Consider the following 18,672-nt stretch of genomic DNA (forward strand, 5'->3'; position numbering starts at 1 on the left):
TGTTTGACTACGCTAACCTAACGATCCTGTGCAACCGTCCTGTTCCGAGGGAATCGAGAGAATACCTGTATGATTAAATGAAAAATGTAATAATGATTGTAAAAACTGCAGCTGCAGCAGCATTAACTGACGAATCGACTAACCTTTGTATTTCTGTTAATTTTAAATTTAATGTGATATAAATTTAATGCTGAAAAACTGAATAAAAAAAGCAAATGTTTAAGTACTCATTCCCACTTGTGTTTCTAATGATGCGGAAAAATGATGCAATTTTGGAATAAAAATAAAAAAAACCGCTTGAAAAATGTAAATTGAATAGAACACTCCCTAAAAACTTTATTATTTATTAATATAGTAATTTCATCAATATGGGGAAAACAATGGTCAGTAAATAATTAATGGATTATTTTATGAACCATCCCATAAACATAGAATCTGTAGCTCACCTCGTTGCATACTTTTGGGCGGCTGGAGATGAAGAAAAACAATCCCGCCCACACCGTAAAAAATACAAAACTTGTTTTGTTTTTATTATTTTTTTCACATCGAATTGAACATCTTTTTTATTTGCAATTCAGGTAAAATAACAGGGTCGCTGCGTAGAAGCGGGAAATTGGTAATGGAACTGGAAAGGATGTGTGTTTGGTATTTTTTTTTCTTTCACATTCAATTGCAGGTGTGCTAATGAGTTCTGTTTCTTGCTGTTTGCAGCTCTGGTATTTGTTGATATATTACGTTGCACTGATATTATACTGTTCTCTTTGTTTTGTTTTGCTTTTCACTAGTTACTGTTTACATGTAAATGTAGTATGTATGTTGGTATGTTTGCTTCCCAGGCTGCCCTCTACATAGTTGCAACCAGGTGCGCCAGGTATCGCCGTCCAAGTCGGGGTGCAATAACTCTGGCTTAGACTTACACATAGCTTATGGCCCACTGCATTCGTAATGCTTTGAATTCCTTAATCGTACAATATGTAAAACGAAAGTATACACTAAAAAAAACCAAGAAGCAGTTTCGCAAAGACTTCCACCCCTGCTGCTGGGCTCTACGATTGCAGTTTTTTACCTTTCGGTTTATGTTTTTAGTCGCAAAAATTCTACTACATTGTACATACATACATATGCATATATATATATATATTACTATATACTTAATTGCCAATTTCAGCAGTTTTGATGCCCGCAGCTAGTAGCCATCGGTTATCCTGTTTGAATTTAAGTTTTCGGCATTTTTTTTTTGGTTGCTTACATACTCATAAGATTTGGGCGTTTTCGTGTTTGTCGATTCCATTCATTTTACAATACAATTCGGTTCTCCTTAGTCTCTAGATGTGATCGTAAATACTCATTAATCGATAGATACATCGTACAATTAATTGGGTGCAGTATGTGGATATTTTTCTAGATTTGGGTTTTGTGCAGAATTCCCCCTTCCATGCCTCATCGAACTCCTGTTCTGTGGTCTAAGCGGGGCTTGGAAAAACATTCTCTCTTAATTACTAACTAATAGGCCATAGGGTACACTTAGAAAATAGTTGTTTTCTCTTGTTGTTGTTGTTGTTCTTGTTGTTGTATGTGGTTCAAGAAAATGTTAAATAGATAAAAAACGATCTCTGATAAAATGTCTTGTTCATTGTTTTCTCTTGTATTCAAAAGTCATTAAAAATAAATTCAAATTCAAAATCTTCACGCACAAGGAGTCTTGCACTAAAAAGTTCTCATATACGAGTATTTGGTATTGGTTTAAATGTTTCTTCATTAGTTAGCTTATGCACTACAAAATACTTGATAGTTTTTTCTATACTCGATAGTTTCGATTTTCGTCGATTTTTAGTCGATTTTTGTCTAGAGCCCTACATTTAGTTATCATGTAAAATTGGACGCCAAAAAACAATTAACAAAAGTGACGCAAAGCCTTATACTTAAATCTTTTATGAAAATTTAATTTTAATTCTCCAATTTTTTTTTTTTTTCTGGGGACTTTGTGTGTCTTTGTATTGGTGTTACTGTGGGTGTGTATGGATGTGTGTACAAGTGAGGATTCAGCTCATTGTTTTTTGGGTACTTTTTCAATAAATAAGGCCAGTGGATACGCATACATCATAAAAGTACAATTCATATTTATCATATTCAATGTTTCACATTGCTATACAAATCTAGTTAGTTCACAAAAAGCGCTTCTATCGAGTTCTCAACATATACTTATCCTGCATATATGCCTTCTAGTAGCCGCAAATAATGGGGAAAGCTTCTATCTTTAACGATCCTTGCAATTTCATCATTAACTCATCCTTTATCCTTCCGTTTAGTTGACTTCAAAGTTGTTTGGTATAAAAAATAGAAAAAATTTGGTGACAATAAAAACGGTATTCCTCATTTAGTTAAACGCGACACGATCCCTTAGATCCAATTATCCTTTCGACCATTCTCAGTACTAATAAAATCGTTTTAGCTTGCTACAGAGTAAGGTATACATAGAGATGTTCATACTGGATTATGAAACGCGATATGAACGGTTTAATACATATGCACACATTCGACTTAACTCTAGTTTCTTTCTCTTGGTTTTAGTTTTTATTTGTTCTATTGAATACGCTGTTGATTGCTTAAAAGTTGCTCGAAAATTAGTGTATCTGTTGTTTGGTTTTTTATTTTTCATACATTAGTTATATATTGTTCAATGAACTGCAATGCTGCGGCATTTGTAGCGATTTGAAGCGAATTAAAAGCACATTGATTGTATACATATGTGTGTTGTGTGTTGTTCTTAGGGAGTGGGGACTGTGTCTACTCTAATCGAACCTCTGATCAATTCGTTACTAATCCTAACTTTCATCTTCAAGCCTCGACATTTCCTCGACTATGTTGTTTTGGTCATGTTGCGATTGCAGTTGCAACTTGCAACTTGCAACACATGCTGATGTTGTTCTTGTTGTGCTGTTTTCCGATGGTATGGCTGTAGTTGTTGTTGTTTAAGTGGTTTTCCTGTTGCTGGAGTGTCAGTTTTTTTTTTTGGGTTTCCTCGTTTCGTTTTTTTTTCTTTGTTGGCGACAACGATGAGTGGATGTTACATGCACTTGCCCTGCTGAAAACCAAAAAGCAAATTGTGCGGATGGACGACGACGACGACGACGACGTCGGAGACGAGTGGGTGGAGGGGAGTGGGGTACTGGAGGGTGGTTGGGCTGGATAGACACCACCACTGCCACAACGGATGAGCCGGAATCCCCCGCCAGCTGGAATGTCGGATGGTTGTCTTGGGTTTTTTGGCGGGACCCAGTTTGTGCGTTTCGCAAGTCTCTTGGATAAGTTGCCTCTCCACAAAACATACCTATTAACAATAGTTGCCATTGCCATTGCCATACCACGGAAAGGTCCAGCACCATCAGTGCGGAAGCATCAGAGGCCGCGCCGTGCTACTCAGTCTGTGGTGTGGGGCCTTCTCCCCCATTCCGGTACTGCCGCATCCGCCTCCGTAGTCCTCGTAGCTCAGCAGCGGCGATATCTTCAGGCCCGTCTTCTCCGGAATGATCTTGAAGTGCGGCTGATCCGCACTCACCAGCAGGGGCCGCTTCATCGACGAGTGCATGTACTCGTGCGGATGCTGGACCGGAAGCGGATGCGGGGTGGCTGAGCCCAGGGGGCGCCTCGTGCTCGGCATGTTCATCTTCTTGCACGGCTCCGGCTTGCTCTCGTAGTTCATCTGGCAGTTCTCCGGCGAGTACTTGTTGGGCTTGTAAATGGAGAAGATGTTGTTAATGAGACTCAGGGCCGAATGGCCACCGGCGGAAGCGTGATGAATTCCGGCAGTGGGCTGCTGTGTCAGGACACTGCCCACCGTCGGGTGGCTGTGCTCCGGATAGAAGTTGTTGTACTGGTACGAGGGCAGTGTGTCCATTGTGGGGTAGACCTTGTGGCCATAGCCGTAGCTGGGACGCGGATGGTGGAAGGCAGAGGCGGCAGCGCCAGCGGCATTATCAAAAAAAGGATATCCCCCGGCAGTTGTCGAGGATTCGCTGGAGTCCAGCTGGGGCGGCGAGGGCATGCCTTCGAGCAGCGACTTCTTGATCATTAGACGCTCGTGCTCGCGGTCATGGATGTCAATGGGCTGGCCATTGTTGTAGCACCTTACGTTCACGTTCTTCACCTTGAGGCTGCTGTGCATGTTCCGTCGCATGTCCATGTTGATGGGACTGGGCGGCTTGTCCAGCTGCTCCCAGTACTTCTCCAGGTCGATGTTGAAGTCCTCCAGGTCGATTTCCGTGGTGTCCGAGCAGGTGTCTTCGTCGAACAGACTGTTGCAGGTGGCAGCGGGAGGTGGCATCTCCAACAAGGACTTGCTGCGCGAGGGACGCTGGTAGTTGGCTGACGGATACCTTCTGCCCGGACTCCGGGGAGCAGCTGCGGCGGACAGGTACCGCTCGTCCTCGTCCAGGAACTTGTCCTGCAGCATCAGTCGCTCTCGTTCCGCTCGTATGAAGTGCTCTAGGTCGGTGTCGTAGCGGCAGTGCATGTGCTCCTCCTCCTCGGCGGCAGGATGGTGACCAGGACAATGGCCCGGCGGAGCAGTTCTGGAGTTTCTGGCCCGTGGAGCTGGCTGAGGTAGCTGCCTTGGCTGGCGGTGGCAGCAGCAGTCCTCTGCGGCCGAGCAGCAGCAGATAACAGTGGGTGGTGCAGGTGTTCTCTGGCGTCCGGCGGCACGCTCCTCGAACAGCCAATCCGCAGCACTCAGATTGCGGTTGCTTCCCGTCCGCGTCCTCGGCCGGGATCCCGGATATATGTCGTCCAAGAGGCAGCGGGCACTGGTGCACTGATCCCGGGCACAGCAGCGATGGGCCAGGGTCCTCTCGTCAAAGCTACTGCTGCACAAGAGGCTCATGTTGCGCCTGTAGGCTTCCCTTTTCTCGCGCCGGCTATTGGTGGAAGGCGGCAGCTCGTAATCGATAATATCGAAAGGCATGGTCTTGGTGGTGGCACTAAAGGAATATGACTTGGGCACGCCGGCTCGGTTCTTGAGTATGGATGTGGTGGGTTGAGCGGCCATGCCGCCTGTCCCCGTACCCGGCCCAGAGCCACTCGCACTGGCTACGCCGCCGCCCGCCTCGAAGACATTGCCCTCGAAGCACCAACTCTGGGATTTGGGATATTGAAACTCCTTGCAGCTCTTGGAGCGATGCAGTCCGTATCCGGGCGATCCCTCACCCTCGCCGCGACGCTCTTCTCCCTTACCGCTGCCGCCGATCTTCTCGTCGAGCTCGTGGATGTCCCGGAGCGGACGAAAGGGTCCATACTTGAGGACGTCGGGCACATAGTCCTCGTCCATGTCGTCCGACCGATTAGAGTAGATGTTGTCGGTGTACCAGGTGGGATCCAGCTGCTTGGGTCGAGGCTTGGCCTGCATTAGTTTGTCCCGCTTGGACTGGCGGTAGCTTTCGAAGCAAATGCCCTTCATCTTCTCCAGCTTCTGTTCGCGGATGCGCTCCCAGTTTTCCCAGTTCTTGTCGTTCTTGTTCCGTCGTCCCGATAGGATTAGCACCTCCCGATCCTTGTCCCAATCGGCGCTGCCTTCGTCGCCATAGTCGATGTTCAGGCGCTTCGTTTCGAGGTCCGATTCCCTGGGTATCTGGTGGTGGTGCTGGGTGGATGTGGAGGCAGGTGGTGCAGATGGGGCGGGTGCAGCGCTACTAGTTGCTTGACTTTGGTTGTCGGTGACTACGATTCTAATCCTACGCTTGGTTTTGTCCGTCGCCCGTGACTGCGACGACTGCATGGACGACTTGTAGGGTCTGTCCCGCTCGTCGGAGGGCGGCTCGTCCTCTTCTGGCTGTCACACCTCCTGCAAATACTTGATCGGGCAGTAGCCCGATCCGTGCTCCGCGGCGCGGATCATCACCATGCCGTTCACCTCATCGCCGGTCTGGTATTGTTCAAATAAAATCACGTAAAGGATCTTGTGTGTATTCATGGCTGCTTCAACTCACCTGGATGACAATCTGATCTCTGAGAAGGGTGAGGTTCTCGCCACGTTCACTGTCGGAGACCTGTAGATTGTGGGTTACCTGCAAGGGCTTCTCGTTGGCGTTCAGACGGACACAGTACTTGGACGGGAAGTAGCCGACGCGGCCAAAGACCTTGCCCTTCCACCAGTCCGGATCTGAATTGTCGATGACAGTTACCTGTTTCAAAAATATTAAATGGCGATGTTTCAAGGGGAGATGTTTCAGGAAAACATAAAACCTAAAATGAAAGCTCTTAACCCTGCAAAATCCACTGACTATCCACTAAGTTCTCTTGAAAATATCGAGGGGGAAAAAAGCACTTATCGATCCGTGTCGTAAATTCCCCCTGAAACCTTTCATAAAACAAAAGTTTGACTTTCCTATGCTCTCGTATCCTGCAATCCTGCAATCCGGCAATCCTGCAATCCAGTCAGTTCGCGAACAAGGACAGAGCCCAAACAAAAGCTAATCTGTAAATATTGAACACTTTGCCGGCGGCGGCGTGGGCGGGCACTTGCAATCAGAGAATGTACACACAAAAGTCGGTAACTACTATTATTATTTCTTCTTATACGCCGTTTGTTCTACTCTGTTTGCTTAGTAAAAAAATACAAATAAATCCTCCTCTTTCACATATTTATATTCTCTGTTGTATGATAAATACACAAAGTTTTGTTTGGCATTGTGTTCCTTTTAATATTGAATAAAGAGCGGCAGCAGCGGCAGCGTATGGGTATTTGTTTCTGATTTAGTTATAGCAATTTCCTGGGCAACCATTGTGAGAGCTAAGCGCTCCGCTTAGCGGATTAAACAAAGCACTGTGTTTATTATTCATACACCCACTCGGACACTCGTTTATTTCTTCATATTCGGCGGAGTGGCAGTAGGACAGTGGGATGTCCATTTGCCTGATTAGCTCACCTTGTAGCCAGCCTTGAGGTCCAGTTCGTCGGCGTGCCTAGCCTTGAAGTTGTAGATGATAACGTACAGATTCGTGGGCAGCAGGCGATGTGTTTTCTTAGTGAAATGAAAGGGAGGGTATTTGGTTAGTCTATAGGTTTGGTCTTATCCTGAAATCGGTCTAAAATGGAGCTGGCAAAATGAAGACTCGAAACGAAAGGAAGCTTGGTGGGAGTGGGGGACTACCTGGGGATGTCTTACGGGTGAAAGGCACGGCGAAGTGCTGGCCGAGGACTGGGACTTCTCCATTTCGTCCGGTAGGTCGACGCTGCCGCCACGCATTCCCCGGGTGGCGTAGAGCAGTTTGCGGCCCGGATGCGAGGGGCTCGATGGTGCTGTAATGGTTTTGGATGTGTTAATCCCTGCTCCAGGACAGGCTCAATTGGTTTTGGTTTTGGTTAATCGAATGCAAGTGGATGAACGAATAAAAAATACAAACAAGAAGAGTCAGATTCCATGAAAGAAAGGAAGAGTCAATATATAGACATTTTACAGGTAAATTATACACATATACGTTACAAAAGGGGGGATTAGTAGGTAAAGAGGTATATCCCCGTCGAAATTGTGAGAATGTGTGGTGTCGGCAGATGAAGTTAGTCTACTATTAGCATTTTTTTCAAGTGAAATCGTTAAGCTTCTATTAACTACTAATCGAACTACTTAACCAAGGATTAAATTACTCGATTGTTACTCCTTTATATTACTTTTAGTTTCAACGTATTTACAGTAATTAATAAAAAAGTACTTTAATATTATAAGCAGGAAGCAAGTAGAAAAAGTCATTGGGTGTTCAAGAGTGTAAGAGTGTCGATATATATATTAGAGTTTGGAAATTAGAGAGATTTAGGGGAAAAATTCTAAAAATTCGTTAGAGAGAATCGTTAGAGGTGGCCAAAAAGTGGGTGGTGGCCTGGTGGGTGGTGATCGGAGGTGGTTGTTGGGTGCATCGTTCGACGGTGTTCCGGAACCGGAGACGTAGTCAGTTTCGGGCTTGGGACCGGGACCGGGACCGGGACCGGAGGACCGGGAAACGGAACTTACTGGTTTGCTACTTACAGTGCAGCCTGCTGTTGTTCGACGGCGGAGTGCTGTGCTCCAGGTGGCCTCCAGAGCCGCCATGATAGTAACCGGAGCTGGCCGATGTCGAGGCCCCCGTGCCCGGAAGTTGGGCTCGACGCCTAAACTGGCCGTGAAGCTCCGAGGATTCGGGGGAGTCCAGGCTCAGGGATTTCATGCGTAAATTCAACTTTTGGCGACGCGGTGAGTGCGGTGCTGTTGTTTGTTGTTTTTGTTATATATTTTTTTATATATATATTTGATTGATTTTTTTATTGTTGTTGTGTCGGATGTTGTTGTAATTGAATTATTCGATTGGACAATACACAACATGAGAGTTTTGGTTTTTTTTTTGGTTCGTTCGCAAAAAATGGCCGAGTAAGATGTGGAATAAAAATTATTTAATTTTAATTTCGTTTATTAAGCATATGGCTAAATCTAATGCGTCTACTAATAATCTAACCAAAACCCAAAGGAAAAGAGAAGAAACGGAAATAAAATCGAAATGTAAGCATAGAGTCCATTGGTGACCTTTCACCCAGGACTTTGGCAGAAATTTGTTGAGTAAGCTGAGAGGCGGGCAAAGGTGTCGTCATGCCTTTTACTTTGCCAGTCTCTGACATAAATATTATCTTGCAAGTTGCAACATGTTCACGTTCAGACAGAGACAGAAAATGTGTAAGTGTGACCAGTGTTTTATCCCGTTTCAGTTGCCACACAAAAAAAAACAAAAAGCCAACTCAATAGTCCTTCTTAGCCTGTTGTGTGAGTGGTTTTTGTGTGGATTTCGAAATGAAAATTTATTAAGAAAAAAGTACAAACAAGTTGTTTCAAAATCGTTTCCATCGCCCTGTGCCAGATGAGTGTTGTTTTGAAATGAAATAGTACCATTCATAAACATTGAAAAAATATCGTTTTTGCTTTTATTATTCGTGTTATTGTCATTCGTTTTCTGGGGTGATCTAGTCGTGTCGAGTAATCAGATATGACTTAATACTTTAATCGTAATATACAGATATTTAAAATATTATAATATTGCTCTCTGGCTCACGCAAAGTTTGGCTAAGAATCGAAATAAAAACTAACATATACGATAGGTGTGTAAATATATATAATTAACAGGTAGATTTAACTATTATTGAGTATTTTATAATAATTACTGTGCTGCATTCAAAACATTCAATTGGGCTACGGTTCATAGGGACTAAAGGTGCTTAAGGATACGGGTCTAGGGCAATATATAGTTATAATAATCAATAATCAAATCAATAACTTAACGGATGAAACATAAAACAATAAATTGAATTAGAACTGATTCAAGTCAAGTGCTGCTCTTTCGCCTGGCCATCTCCTTAAATGTCCATCAGTTCAAACGGACCCGTCTATTGCCCTTGGAGTCGTCCGGACTTGTCTCCGGACCCTTGAGATTCGCCCGCGGGCTCAGCATCAAGGGCTCGCCAAAGGGCCGACTCGTTTCTGATTTCGGAATTGCTGATGCTGTATCAAATAAACATGTATTCAAAATATATATATTTATATCCTTGGTATGTACTTTGTTGTGTTAGTTGTTAGTGGCATTTCCATTGATTTTTCAGCTTTGGCTTTGACTTTGGCGAACAAAAGAAACAGGAACAGGATTCAGAGAATTTGAATCAAAACTAATTAAGTTAAATGAAGACATGAAGCCCAAAAGAAAATATTAAACATTAAGACAGTGTTCATGCAGAAAGCAAGCCAAAACAAACCGGAGAAACTTTAGAGGAAACGGAGGAGCCCACCGAGTCCCGGCACAAGTAATAGAGCAGAAACATAATCCTAGCAAAATAAGTGCAGAGCCCGGCACTGGCGCTGGCTTTGGCTCGGGCGCTGGCTCTGACTGTGGGTCCTGGAACTTTTGCCGCAAGGAAGTTGAGAAAATATACACCAGCATGCAGAGCAAACGAAAGGCAGACCCAAAAAAAAAATATATATATATAAAAAGGAAAAACAGCGTGGAGAAAAATAAGGAGCTGGGCAAAAAGATTGTGTGTCATAACAATTTTTAGCATAATTATGTTCGGCCTGGGACCGACCGGGGTCCCCAGCACTTCCAGTGCTCTCTCCCATTCCCACATCGTCCTCCTCAATCCAAACGAGATGCTACACTTTCCTAAGACAAAAAGTTGGCGGCGTGGCGTGGCGCGGCGCGACTTTAACTTTAAACTTGTCTCTGGGCGCGAGTGGCATTAAAAATGCAGCAAACATTAAGCACAAATGAACTCGCGCGTTGGCGAAAAAAGTTTTATTTTTACATTTTATTTTTGTTGTTTTTTGAGGGTGGAGGGTAAGGGGCTCAAAGTCTGTAACATTTGTATGCAGCTGCATACAAAAAAAAAGGAGAACCCCTCAATCCCAAACCCCACTTGGAAGTTTTGTGCGGCGACTGAATTTTTGCACAAAAGTTGACAATGGCTTGTAATTTACACGGCAGTCGTCCCGGGTTTCGGGTTCCGGGTCCTGGGCCAACTGGCTCGGTATGGATGTTCGGAGAGAAAGGAGAAAGGAGTAAGTTCTGGCATCGTCTGAAGCATGATGAAGCTGCTTTCAGTTTGCTTTTCAGCTGCAGAAATGCAAAAAGCATCACAACAGCAGCCCGGAACTCGGCCGTGTATATAAATGCAGTTGCTGTTGACGGAAATGAGCCATTTGCCAGGGAGTGTAAACTGGGTTAAGACTAATTGGCATTTAATCCGACCATTGTTTAATCGGTCTCAGTCTCCGAGTCCACAGCTTAAATTAAAATAATTGAAACGCGTCTTAAGTCTACTCAATAAAGCCACTTTCACATACATCCACTTAAAAATACGTTTCTGCATAATATACTTGTAGACGTTTACGTTTAAAGGTAAAAATATACACATAGAACAGGTAAGACACACACCCACATACACAGAGAGAGACTAAACATCAAAACGGGACAACAGGTGAGTGGTACAATGGGGCGTATGTAGGTGTTTCTATGAGGCTTCTTATAAATAGATCGGGGTGCTTTCAGGGAGTGCTGGCTGGGTGATGGAACGACAGAGGTGAGGTGGCTTGTTAATGCTTGTTGTTCCCCACTCCCAGATCCCCAGGTGTAGGTCTGTGGCATCTGGTAGATCTGCTATATATCTTCTATATCTCGATCTTGGTGTGTGTTCGTTGTGTTTGCGTAATTACTTTCTGGCAGCGATATCGATCGGTGCTGCGACGAACGCTGCTGCCGCAATCGCCCAAAGACGGACAATGGCCGGATTCCGGCAAACAGCCGTCGCCGCAGACCCGGATCATTCGGCGGATAACCGATGCTGCTGCAGCCGCTGGCGCTTCCATTGTTGCTGCTGCCGGAGAGAACTGGTGGCTGCTGCTGCGGTTGTTGCTGGTGGGCCGGCGATCCGGTTGCCGATGAGGAGGAGCAAGCTGCTCCGCCGGTGGCAGATGCATGTTGCAGATAGCTCATCTGCTGCTGCTGCTGCTGCAGGGTGTTGGCCGTATAGTAGTTTATCCCGATGCCATTGCTGATGTACGCCGAGCTGGACATGTTCGATACGGGAGCAAAGAACTGGCCGTAGCGTGGTTCTTTTTTTTGTTTCACAATTTTGTTTGGTTTTTTGATGTGGTTTGGTTGGGTTATTTTTTTGGTTAGTTTTAGTTTATTTTTTGGCAAGCGAAACGAAAATTTGCAAAAAAGATATGGACACGAAAGAATATATAGATATATATGTATTTTTCATTTAAGGCGTAGCAAGTAATGGTATTTATCTAAAATGTGAGTGGTGTGTTCGAATCGAAAGCAAGACAGTGGCAGCTCGAATAGTGGCATAAGAAGTTCTTAGAACTATTTTATAATTTATTTAAATTCTAACTAGTTTGCAGTTGACTCTTTCTGCCATTATCCTTGCCGCCTGTTGTATAACTTACAACTAATCGGGGTCAAATCGAAACTACAGCTGCAGTCATAAAATATCTGCCGGGGATCAGGCACTCCTGAAGGCAATCTCCAATCAATCAGTGCCTTGCTGCATTTACACTTTCCTAATTGGAATAATGCAGCTACCGACCGCAGGGGAATGTGGCAGTGGCAGTTGCAGTTGCAGTTGCAGTTACAGCAAACAGTTGCCATTGTTGGCGTTGTTGCAGTTGCAGTTGCAACTTGCAACTGTCAGTTTCTGCCGGCAGTTGCCAGAAGGATGAGAATGGGGAGGAAATGTTGCTGCGGCGCTAATTATGTGCGCACTTGCCAAGATTTGGGGCACTTTGTTACCGCAAGGGGGCTGGGGCGGGGCAGGACGAGGATCCTGCCCTGAAATGTGGGCCCTAAGTAGGCGACAAAACGGCAACGTCATTCCATGTGATTGCTCTTGGGGCCGAAACGAGGAATGTATCTTAATTGAAGCACATTCGCGCCGCAATGCCACTCACTAACACACAATTTGTTAACAAGAAGACACACCCGCACACCCACACACCCACACACTCCACATCCATATCCAGTCATTCGCTCAGTCATTCATTCAAGCAGTTAGTCAGTCTGGGCTCGGCTCGATTCATTATTTGAGAAAATCAGGATGATATGCATACGAGTAGGAGTACTAGTATAAAACAAAGTGTTTGGCATACACAAATTAATAACGTTCTACTAAATACATATGTTGGCTTATGTATGCTATAATTGATTTCGGGCTAAGCTACAAAGGATACTCGGCAACTGCTCCAGTCAAATTCAACGCTAGGTTAATTTATTTAGATAGTGTACTAGTTATACACAAAATGCATATTGATATATTATATTAATATTTATTTATATTTGAGTGTCTAGAGTGTCTGGGGTGTCTGGAGTGGTTGTTTTGTGTGAAAAAGACATAAGATTTGTTTATTTATTTGTTTGCTTTTGGTTTGGTTTTGGTTTTTGTGTTCTTGTGCGTAAACTGGCCAAAAAATCGCAAATCTAAATCGCAAGCGCTGCAGTAGTAGCACAACTCCAAAGCGAAGCAGTAATGGACGCAATGGGGCGTATGAGCAATTATTTGGTTAGCGCAATGTGAGTGAAATTGAAATTGTTTTGCCAAAACTAAATGCATATGTTTGTTTGTCATTTTTGTCGCTTTGTGGAGCAAAGGGAATGCAATTGTGTGTGTCTAATGCAGAGCTATGTGGATAGGGATGAACTACTTGGTTGGTGCTCCAAAGAATACTGTATATGAGAGAGAGAGATCCTTGAGAGACTAATGAAGCTACTACTAAATATAAGGTATTATATAAATCCAAAGTGATGTGTGAGATTTTCGACTGGTACTGGTACTGTTACTGTTGATGGTTTAAGCGCTGAGGCACTGAGACGGGATGGAGTCAGGGGGAGATCAGGTGGCTGGGAGCAAAACATACAGTAGAGAGTTATATAGAGATAGAGAACCGAAAACCGAAACTACAAATAATCTCTGACTAAAACATGAGAAATGAGTATAAACAAATGCAGATAGAGATAGAGAAATGCAACAAAGAAACAAAAAAAAAAGTAGTGAAGACAAACTAGTTGGGCGACTTGTCGGACCTGAGCTACTAGATATATCTTGGGTGGGCACCGGCAGCCCGCCGCGTTGCTGTTGCAGCTCCTGTTGTTGCAGCTGCACGCCCAGTATCGGCATGGCAACGGGCGGTGGGCGAACACCCCGTCCGGCCCTTACGGCCGCCGCCTGCGCCACCGATGCCAGACTCCGTTGCGGATGTTGCTGCTGTTGCATCTGCATCTGCTGCTGCTGTTGTTGTTGCTGCTGCTGGGACTGTTGTTGCTGCTGCTGCTGCTGCTCCTGCAGGGCCAGCTCCGATACGCTGACAATCGGTATATCCGTGGGCGGGGCCCGGCCCATTTCGCGATCCGGAATCGGGATGCCTTCCTTGCCCTGGACGGATTTGTCGCCTGCTGCAAGATTCGAGTGCCCGGATTTGAGTTCGCCGGCTTGTTTCAGCACGCGATAAATTTGATCGATTTCGGTTATTTCTTTTTGGTTTTCAAATTGAATTTTTTGATTTGATTTTTTTGGTGCCGTAGATTTTCAATAATTTTTGGTTGGAGGGGCAGTTGGTTGACAAGTTGACAAGTACGGTACGGTTGGTGGTTGGTTGGTTGATGAAGGGCCAGTTTTAAGGAGATTTTTTTTCGAATTTAATCGATTCGATTGATCGTTTTCAATAGTCGGTTTCGGATTCGGAATCGGATTCGGGTGAAGTTGAATGTTGAATGTTGTTGATGATGCATTGTTGAAGTGCATTAGTAAATTATTGCAAATGGGTTCGATAATTGGAAATGAGCTCTGAGGCTGGTACTTGGGATACTTGTCATGATTTCAACGTTTGATAGATCGTGTGAGAAGGGTATTTCATATATTACTGTTTACTGTTACTCTAAGCCACATGGCAGCCCTAAGATGTGGTGGTTTATACCCGAGATTAAACCCTACTAGTTGAATAATCCAAACAAGTTAGCCAACACAACACTTATGCGGAATGAGGCGTGATTTGGCAAAGGATCTAGTGAACTGTTTCATTACTGAATTACTGAATGCTTTGATACTGATACTGAGTACTGATGTTTTGCGGCTATAACATGCTCCACTACTTGAACTCTTGATTTCGATTAGTGGTTGTCCCCCAGCTCTTTTATTTTTGCTTCGATTTGCCAGAAACTTGGTGTCTTGTTAACTTTTGTGGCTGCAATTATTGAGTGTGTAGTATAGTGTGGAAGTGTGTGTCTTTTTTTTCGAGCTGGTTGGTTGGCATTCGCTGATTAAGTCTCGCTAATTAAGTGAATCAAAGCGCAACAGTCAAATAACACAAAATACGGAACACAAAATCATAAGTTTAAGGTTCAAGCGCATTTCAATCGAGTATCTCGCGCATACATACAGAGTATACATACATTTATATATACGAGTATATATACTATATAGATATACTTAGATGTTTTAGGTGTACATGGCACGGTCATGGCGCATACTAGACATATGTATGTATAACAGAGTAATACTAGTTCATTGGGAATACCTAGTTGCGCAATGCGATGCATGAAGGGCGTCTTTTGACGAAACTTCGCATTTGGCACATTCAACTGATTTGCGCTGGAATTCGGATTCAGATTCGTTATCGTTATCTGACTGGGACTCAGATTTGGATCATCTGGCTGATCTGGCTGATCGGCTGCAAGCGACTCCTGCGGCGAGGCTGTATTTGGTTTTATTTTCGGGATATTTCATTGGTAATTGTGTTTTTTTCGGTTTAATTGTCAACAGAGGAATATGGAAGGGAAAAGGATTTCATTTCAATTCAGTGATTTAATCAAATAAATGTCGAGAGTCTACAGTTTGGAATTTGTGTGCGGTTTTCATAAACTACGGTACATTGTAAATGGCCGTCGCACCCTCAAGGTATGCAACAGATTCTATTCTCCTCATGACAACTGTAATTGTTTGCTGTTCAATGAGCAGGAAAAGGATATCAACATCATCATCTTCATCACCATCTAAGGGATTTCTATAGATTAGAATTTTGAATTTATGTGTACGTTCGAGTATGGTATATTGGTATGTACATATACGTATGTATTAGAGCCGGAAAATATTGCAAAAGTTCTTGTTCGCTGAGGTTTGGAGAATTGCGACACAAATCACAAGTGCCACCACAATCTGTATACCCCGGGAGTGCCATAAATCCATTGTGAAATCAACTGATACCAGGCAATCACCGCTCCTCTGGCTTTCCCACCAGGAATTCCAAACCGTCCACCTCGCCTTTCTATTTTTCTGGCCAACACGAATCCATAAATGTTTGCCAAGCAGCAAACAAAATGTTGCTGATGCGGTTTGGACAAAAAAACACAAAACAACAAAAAAAAGTAGAAAAAAAAACATGAGAACAACAAACGTATTTGCCAGGTAAGAGCAGGTGGTCTGGAACGGATCGGATCAGTACGAAGAAAATTCGATGGGGGAACATGCATACGGATTGAAATGCAATCTTATTGGAGAATCAGGGTGGTGTCCCTCCTTGAATGCAAAACACAGTTTTTGGGCTCACATTCGACCATTCGAGCAAATTGTTATTGAGGAATTTCAAGTCAAGCTTCAGGTTTCATTTTTCCGCTCGCCTGCTTTTTGGCCAGCACATAGCACATTGCATTTCCCATGCAAGTCGTTTGCCACTCTTGTTAGCCATGTTAGTAGTATAGCCTGGTGTTTCAGGGACTATGTACTTTCTGTACTTTAGTGTTTAGTATTCAGAGTGCTGTATTTTTGTATTTTGTATGCTGTATGCTAGGGGCCATGGCTCGAATGCTAGTGCGTGTGGTATACTCACTTTCTTCCTCAATATCGACGCGGTTCTCCAGCTCCGAGGTGCTCTTTTGGCGCCGGAGCAGCTTCTGTTTCGGCTGGCAACGCGGCAGGTTCGGAGCGCAGTCTCCATGGGCATTCAGTTTGCAGATGCGGCACCGCAGTCCCTGCCGGGTGTGGCCTGCAATTCAAGAAGGGAGTTACACAGGGGCTTAACTCGATGCCACAAAGTAAAATGGGCGACTTTCATTATTTAAAAAGCTACGAAAATGGCTCATAGAGTTGAATATAGTCGGGGAGAAGCACCTCAAGCCTTGGCTTTGGGAACTTTGCCGAATACCTACCTCTCAGGATCTGGGAGCAGACGTCGCATGCCGTTATCTTCTTGTAGGTGTACTCCTGCAGGTGGTGGCTGCCATCCAGGTTGGGACGCAGCGGCTCGGAGGCTGTGCTGGAGGCTCCATTGCGCCTGTGAGGGAAACGAATCGTTTGGGGGATTAGAACTTGCTGGGAGCACTTGAATGGAGTCGATAATGTTGCACTTTTCTCTTACTCCCCTAGCCGAGGGATAAAAACAACAAATTGGCTAAACATATGCTCATAAATTGAACGGCCAGCTAATGGATTTGAAGGCTGCTTTTATGCTATTTTATGCTATGTATTTGTATATTTATAGTTATACTATATGTTCTCTATATGCACAGTGACAACACAAACAATGGCGACCGAACAATGGCGGAGTGTGGACAATGGGACAATGGGACATCGAGGGCATTGGACAATGCACATTAATCAAACCCTCGGTGCGTGTGCTCCTTTTTTTTAACTCACATATTTGCTTGTTTTAGTTGCTGGATGTCTGGCTGTCTGTGAGTGTGTATTTGGACAAGAAACACATTAAAAAGAATTGTATTTAAAATAAACACATTTTGTGCGGTACTCAACCTAATTGGATTTGCTGGAAATTGGTCGATTTATCACTGCCGCCAACAAATAGAGTGTTGGATGCATGCACGAGAGTATTTTACAACCCTTCGACTATGGGATCTCAATCCATGGCGCTTATGCAAATTATTGTGTTATTTATATTGTGTACACATCGAATTCATTTCAGCAATTTCATTTCATATTTATACAAAGATACAACCAATTTGCAACGGCTTCCTTTACGTATCCTGCCGCCCACTTGGCCCATTTGGCACTTTGTTTTATTTGCCAGCCAAGTGGGTGGATGGTACTATACACAGAAGAAAATATAGGGGTCTTCCAAGTAGAAAGTACCTTAAACTATAAAAGATTTAATGCAGTATTTTGTGGTATTTTTTATCTGTGTATTAAAAAGCAAGGGACGAACAATAGGGCAATTGTTGAGGCAGAAGCTGGCTCAGAGGCCTAGGAAGTGGCCTGGAACCGCACTGGACTGGGAGGAGGAGGTCCTGGCTCGACGTTGATTGTTTGTAAGTGGCTTATGCACACAGATGAACAAACCGACACTGACTGGTGCCTGGCTGGTGGATGGTGGCTGAAGGCTGGTGGCTGCTGCCTGGCAAATAAATTCAGTTAAGCACACCAACCATCCAGTTGGCGCCATATTTATAAAGTTGTTTGTTACAAAATGCGTAAAATATACAAACACAGAGCAGAAAAATCCAAAAATACACATTTTCCCGGCCTGGGGGGTGGAGCGAGTGAAAGTGCAACATTTTGATTGACAGCTACAAATGAACACTGACATGATGACATTGAATACGAGAGAGTATAGCCATGGAAGTCTTAAACTAAATATTGATAAAACTATCGTTCTGACTTACAATTAGCACTAACAAATAATGCCCAAGGTGTTTTAATTAAGTGGGCAATTTACAATCGGGCGTGTACGACTGATATGTACAGTAGATTGGTCTGGTTTATACTTGGGGAGATTATAGTTTCAATGCAGACTTAGGGGGTTTAGCTAGTCAAGTTTAATTATCAATATCCATTAGACAATGTTTTAATGTTTGTGGCATTGGGTGTTAGTTAGATTGGGAGAGATTGGGGGGTTTATGGGATGCATCTATTTTGCAAAATGCTAAAACCAAAGAGAAATGCACTTTAGCAATTATACATATTGTTGCGGCATGAGTAATGGTTTAATTATAATAATTCTCATAACATATTTATTATTTGGCTTTGGGGTTTTTGGTTTTCGGTTTTTGGTATGAATGCAACTTAAAACTTTCCTCAAACTCGGCAAATGAATGCAAAAATATTAAAATAAATATAAAAACAGCAAAATATTCTATAAAAAGGCCAGTTCTAAAGCGAAATGAGTT

The 18,672-nt window shown here is 43.7% G+C and overlaps 1 protein-coding gene across 1 annotated transcript in view; it reads right to left on the reverse strand.

Annotated features, from left to right (window-relative positions):
- Positions 1 to 764: 764 nt before the first annotated feature.
- Stacl (SH3 and cysteine-rich domain-containing protein) overlaps positions 765 to 18,672 on the reverse strand; it is a 61,985-nt gene continuing 44,077 nt past the window's right edge. Inside the window, 8 exon segments of the mRNA XM_017252665.3 lie at positions 765 to 5,917; positions 5,982 to 6,176; positions 6,921 to 7,016; positions 7,161 to 7,294; positions 8,016 to 8,231; positions 13,585 to 13,989; positions 16,383 to 16,538; positions 16,702 to 16,826. Coding sequence (XP_017108154.3) covers positions 3,335 to 5,917; positions 5,982 to 6,176; positions 6,921 to 7,016; positions 7,161 to 7,294; positions 8,016 to 8,231; positions 13,585 to 13,989; positions 16,383 to 16,538; positions 16,702 to 16,826 — 3,910 coding nt within the window. The 3' untranslated portion in view covers positions 765 to 3,334.

Source organism: Drosophila bipectinata, chromosome 2R (genome assembly GCF_030179905.1).
Source record: "Drosophila bipectinata strain 14024-0381.07 chromosome 2R, DbipHiC1v2, whole genome shotgun sequence".
In the NCBI taxonomy this organism is placed as follows: domain Eukaryota; kingdom Metazoa; phylum Arthropoda; class Insecta; order Diptera; family Drosophilidae; genus Drosophila; species Drosophila bipectinata.